General features: G+C 34.4%; 1 protein-coding gene across 1 annotated transcript in view; it reads left to right on the top strand.

Annotated features, from left to right (window-relative positions):
* The window catches only part of LOC105545510 (cytochrome P450 2C18), a 38197-nt gene that overhangs the window by 27452 nt on the left and 4504 nt on the right, over positions 1–6241 (top strand). The window contains exon 7 of the mRNA XM_011988457.1: positions 679–866. Coding sequence (XP_011843847.1) covers positions 679–866 — 188 coding nt within the window. The remainder of the gene's footprint in view (positions 1–678; positions 867–6241) is intronic.

Below are 6241 nucleotides of genomic sequence, written 5' to 3'. Positions count from 1 at the left end.
GTGTGTGTGTGTGTTTCTGTTTGTGCGTGTGTGTCTATTTGTTATGGGTTGGTGATGGAGAAAGTCCTCATCTTTCTTACCATGAAATTTTAGAAATTTTCTAAAAATAAATTAAAAAAATCAAAAGAGAGTCATTATTTAGAAATATGAATATAAATTTCAGAAGAAACTTCTAGAATGTTTCAGCATGGCCACCTTTGTGGAGTGTGAGGATGAGAGAGAATATCATTTCAAGTTTCAAATAAACATATGCACACAATACACAAATCTGCCCATACATATAGATCTGTTAGTAGAATTAAAGTTTTAAAACGTTATGTATTATTCTGATACAACATTAATTTGATTTTTTTCTTTCTTCAAGAACAGTAATTTCTTGAGTTTATAATATACTAAATATTTATATTTTGAAGCATTTTATCATTTATATTTGTACTGATTATCCTGTATGCTAATATGTAGGTGGTTACAGATTTATCTTAATACTTAGCTTGTAGCAGAGTTAGATGTATCTATAATGTAGTAATTTCTTCTCTAAGTCTAGGTGTACTTTCAGTCCTATAATTTAAGTTTATAATGATGTTGGGACCCCTTCATTATGCTTCTTGTAACCTGAATTGCTACAGCAAATGTGCCATTTTTGTCCTTTTCCATCATTTCTTACTTGTGTCTTACCAGCTAAAGTCCAGGAAGAGATTGAATGTGTGGTTGGCAGAAACCGGAGCCCCTGCATGCAGGACAGGAGTCACATGCCCTACACAGATGCTGTGGTACACGAGATCCAGAGATACATTGACCTCATCCCCACCAACCTGCCCCATGCAGTGACCTGTGATGTTAAGTTCAGAAACTACCTCATCCCCAAGGTAAGTTTGTTTCTCCTACTCCAGACCTCCATGCTCTTGAAGGTCCCAAATTCATAGTATGGTCCCAATCCTCTAACAACACACGATGAGAGACATGTAAAATTCATACTTGGGGCAGCTTTCTGGACTCTGCTGTTTCCATTCCAGTTTGGTCCTATGAAGGTTTATAACAGTTCTCAGTATCTAGCAGTTTATGTCTTCCAAATTTGTTCTGCTTCTGTAATAATTTTTTGTGGCTATTCTCAGGTGTTTACATTTCCAAATAAATGTTTAAAGTATCAATTTGTCAATTTCCCAAAACACTGTGCTGGGATTTTTATCATGGTGACATTAAATCTTTAGATCAATTTAGAAAGAATTGATGTCCTGACAAGCTGAATCTTTCAATTCATGGATATGATTATGCTCTTAATTTATTTGGACTTTCTTCTATTTTGTCAGTAATGTTTTGTCTTCAGTTCAGTGGCTTTCACATGTATTATATTTTTTTCTGAAATAAATGATATTTTGATGTAATTGTAAGTTGTGTATATAATATATAATAATAGATATGTAATATATAATATAAAATAAATATATATAATATTAAAAATATTTTCAAAACAGAGTCTTGCTATGTTGCACAGATTGATCTTCTGGCTCAAGAAATCCTCCACCTCATCCTCTTGAGTAGCTGGGATTAGAGATGTGTGCCACTGCACCTGGCTTTTAAATAGTATACTCAAAAAAATGCCTTTCCATTTCTTTGTTTCTGGTACATTGAAATATAATTGATTTTATTATTTTGATGATCTTACATCAAGCAAATTTACTTAGCATTGCTAATGTTTTGTTTGTAAATTTATTTGTAATTTCTATGTATCCTCTGATCTGTTTTAATATTTATTTCTTATTTTTCAATTCTTATAACTCAATTTTCTCTTTATTGCTTTATTTCACGGTTAGGATTTCCAGGACAGTGGTGAATAATTCATTATGGTGGGAATCCTTGTTTCATATATGATGTTCAGGATGAGTGGAGGTTTAACATCTCACCAGTGAGAATAATGTTTTATGTATATTTTTGTAATTAAAAAATCAGATTAGAGAAGGTTGTCTTCTCCTACTTTTGATGATTTTTTTCTGGTCATGAATGTTTATACAATTTGATCAAATGGAGTCTCTGCATCAATTAATATGGCCATATATTTTGTCCTGCATATACATATAATATATGTATTAGTTAAAATACACACAAATGCACACACAGAGACATACACAGCTGGATTTTATTTGCTATGTTTTTTCAGGTTGTTTGAACTTATAAGAGACATCAGTTTGCAATTTTTCTTCCTCAAAATTTTCTTGTCAGATTTCTGATATTGAGGAAATGTTGGCTTTATAAAATAAGGAAGATAATGTTCCCTATTATGGTTGTTTTTATAACCTTTTCTCACTCTCTATTCTTTTTGTGCTCACTTAGTTCTGTCTTTGCAGTGACTCATAAGTTTTGGTTAAGTGCCAGTTATGACATATGAAAAAATGCAGAACGTCAGATGAAGTTTGTCTTCTTCCAGAAAGGGTTCATCCCTCCTGTGCTAGGCAGACAGAATTATGCAACACCTTCTACCTTCATTCAGAATTAGATATGAACACAGTTGAAAAAATTTTTTTTTCAATTTTTTTATTATACTTTAAGTTCTGGGATACATGTGCAGAATGTGCAGTTTTGTTACTTAGGTATACATGTGCCATGGTGGTTTGCTGCACCCATCAGCCTGTCACTTACATTAGGTATTTCTCCTAATGTTATCCCTCCCTTAGTCCCCCCTACCCCCTACAGGCCCTGGTGTGTGATGTTCCCATCCTGTGTCCTTATTGTTCAGCTCCCACTTATGAGTAAGAAAATGCGGTGTTTGGTTTTCTGATCTTGTGATAGTTTGCTGAGAATGATCGTTTCCAGCTTCATTCATGTCCCTGCAAAAGACATGAAATCATCTTTTTTTATGGTTGCATAGTATTCCATGATGTACATGTGTCACATTTTCTTAATCTAGTCTATCATTGATGGACATTTGGATTGGTTCCAAGTCTTTGCTATTGTGAATAGTGCCACAATAAACATATGAAACACAGTCAGAAATTGACTGTAGCCATCAGCTGACCTCTCTGAGGTTCCCCTATGTCTGCAACCCTGAGTAATTTTTGTCTCAGCAGCTTTTCCAGTGCCTTCTAACACATGGCTTCTGTGTTTACTGAGACTTTTTAGTTGCTATGCTGCAAGTTGCTCCATTCCACTTGAAGCAAGTACATATTGCCATTTAAAGAAATAAAATAACAAAAATTTAACTTTGAGAGGAAAAAGGATTGGAGTTTGTTAAGGATGAAGTCACTATTGCCATCTTATAGGGAAGAGGGAATTCTGAATGTCTGTATTGTGCCGTGTGGAATCCACTAGACGCAGGTACCTATTGAGCAGCGGAAATGTAATGAATGCAACTAAGGAACTGGAATTAACATTTTATTTAGTTTTCATTACTTTAAATTTAAATACAAATAATCATGGATTATTCATGGCTACCATGCTACACAACACATATCTAAGTTTTTAATTTTCTGTAACACAGGGTTGGAAATATCTCATTCTCAATTATGCAGTACTAAAAGTCTGAATAGCTAAAAACAATTTAAGGTGGGTGCAATTTCATTTGGCTAAACCTTTACTTGCATGGATTGAATGTATTTTTATTCCTATTTATCATACTTTGTATAAATATTTATGTTTTGCTAAAGAAAAGGCCAGCCAGGTGTGGAGGCTCACACTTGTAATCCCAGCACTTTGGGAAACCAAAGTGGAAGGATCATTTGCACCCAGGAGCTGGAGGCCAGCCCGGGCAACATAGTGAAACCCTATCTCTACAGAAAATAAAAAAAATTAGCTGGGCGTAGTGGCATGTGCCTGTAGTCCCAGCTACTTGGGAGGCTGAAGTGGGAGGATTGCTGGAGCCCAAGAGGTTGAGGCTGCTGTGAGCTATGGTCATACCACCGCACTCCAGCCTGGGTGACAGAGCAAGGCCCTGTCTCAAAAAAAAAAAAAAAAAAAAGGAAAAAAGAAAAGAAATATCATGTATTCAATTATTTGGTATCTCCCCACTCCCACATTATTGGGAGTATTAGAAAATCTATAGCAACTATTATATATCATAATATCTTTCTGGAATGAATATATTTATGTGTAGGCATATAGTATACATATAATATACAGAAATGTTTATACATCTACATTTTACTCTGTACATTTATCTGTATTTATCTATCATCTATCTACCTTTGTAATCTAATCTGTCACATTTAACACCTAAGTACTTCGGTATATAATTCCCCAAAACAAGGACTTTCTCCTACACAATAATAATAATAACATTCACACTCAATGAATTATTATCAATAGGTTAATATTATCTAATATCTTACAATTACATTTTCCCAGTTATACTAAAATATCTCTTATAGCTTTTTTTTGGTGGACTTCCTGTAGTCCAGTCAAGGAACAAGCTTTTAATTTGGTTATCTTGTTTTGTTAGTCCTCTCTCATCACTAACAGTTTTTTTTAGTTTGTTTCAATTTAATACACTGACAGTTTTTAAAAGTCCTGTCCCCTTGTTATGTAAAATGTTGCTCAGTCTGGTTTTGTTTGAATGCTTTTTTGACAATTAGATTCCAGTTATGTGTTTTTGGCAAGAAAGTTAGGTAGGTGATGTTATATATGTGCTACTGCATCACATGTGTGGTCCACATTTTGTAACGGTGTCTGCTAGTCTCTCCATTGTTGGGGTTCTGTTTTTCATATACAGTTAATAAAAAGATGGCATGGTACTTTAAGATCTTGTGAATATTACTTTCCAAATTAATTTACCCAGTAGTTTTAAAGTTAATGGATGATCCTTGCCTGAATCTATGGTCCTACCTGAATGGCTGCAAAAATGATGATTTTTCTACTTTTATCATTCCTTCTGTGTTTTTTAGGTTGGGTTCATCTATAATGAAGAGTTCTCCCACATGTTTTAATGAAAAGACACGTATAACATTTCTGTGATCAACCCTTCAATTGATTTTAGTGTACTTGTTGATATTATCTCAGAAGTCATTTTTAATAGATCAGACCTCCATTTAAAAAAACCCTATGAACAGATTCCAAATTCTCCTGACTCTTTAAGCGCTAGCAGAGGCTTCTATTTAAAAATCTTCATCTGGAAGTCCTTGTCAGAGCAATCAGGCAAGAGAAGGAAAGAAAATGTATTCAAATAGGAAAAGAAGAAATCAAACTATCTCTCTTCACTGACGATATGATTCTACACCTAGAAAGCCCTGAAGACTCTGCCAAAAGGGCCCCTGGAAGTGATAAATGACTTCAGTAAAGTTTCAGGATACAAAATAAATGTACAAAAATCAATAGCATTTTTACATATCAGTAACGTTCAAGCTGACAGCCAAATCAAGAACGCAATCCCATTTACAATAGCCACAAAACATTAAATCCCTAGGAATACATCTAACCAAGGCAGTGAAAGATCTCTATAAGGAAAACTACAAAACGCTACTGAAAGAAATCGTAGATGACACAAACAAATGGAAAATCATTCCATTCTCATGGATTGGAAGAATCAATACCGTTAAAATGGCCATACTGCCCAAAGCAATCTACTGATTCAATGCTATTCCTATCAGACTACCAGTGTCTCTTGTAAAATTCATATGGAAACAAAAAAGAGCGTGAATAGCCAAAACAAACCTAAGCAAAGAGAGCAAAGCTGGAGTCATCACACTACGAGACTTCAAACTATGCTATAAGGCTACAGTAACCAAAAAAGCATGATACTGGTACAAAAACAGACACACAGACCCATAAAACATAATAGAGAACCCAGAAATAAAGCTTCATACCTACAGCCATCTGATCTTCAACAATGCTGACAAAAAATAGACAGTGGGAAGGGACTCCCTGTTCAATAAATGATGCTGGGATGGCAGGGTAGCCATATGCAGAATGAAACTGGACCCCATCCTTTCACCATATACAAATATGAACTCAAGATGGATTAAAGTTTTAAATGTAAGACATCAAACTTTAAGAATTGCAAGAGAAATACCTAGGAAACACCATTCTGGACATTGGCCTTGGGAAAGAATTCATGACTAAGTCCTCAAAAGCAATCACAATGAAAAAAAATTGATATGTTAATTAAAATTGATACATTAGTTACAAACTAAAGAGCTTCTGCATAACAAAAGTAACTATTAACAAGGTAAGCAGACAACCTACAGAATGGGAGGAAATATTTACCAAGTATGCATCTGACAATGGTCTAATGTCCTATAAGGTAATTAAACAATTG

Source organism: Mandrillus leucophaeus, unplaced genomic scaffold, assembly GCF_000951045.1.
Source record: "Mandrillus leucophaeus isolate KB7577 unplaced genomic scaffold, Mleu.le_1.0 Scaffold331, whole genome shotgun sequence".
Classification (NCBI taxonomy): domain Eukaryota; kingdom Metazoa; phylum Chordata; class Mammalia; order Primates; family Cercopithecidae; genus Mandrillus; species Mandrillus leucophaeus.
The sequence above is the reverse complement of the archived record's forward strand: the minus strand, read 5'-3'. Positions and strand labels throughout refer to the sequence as shown.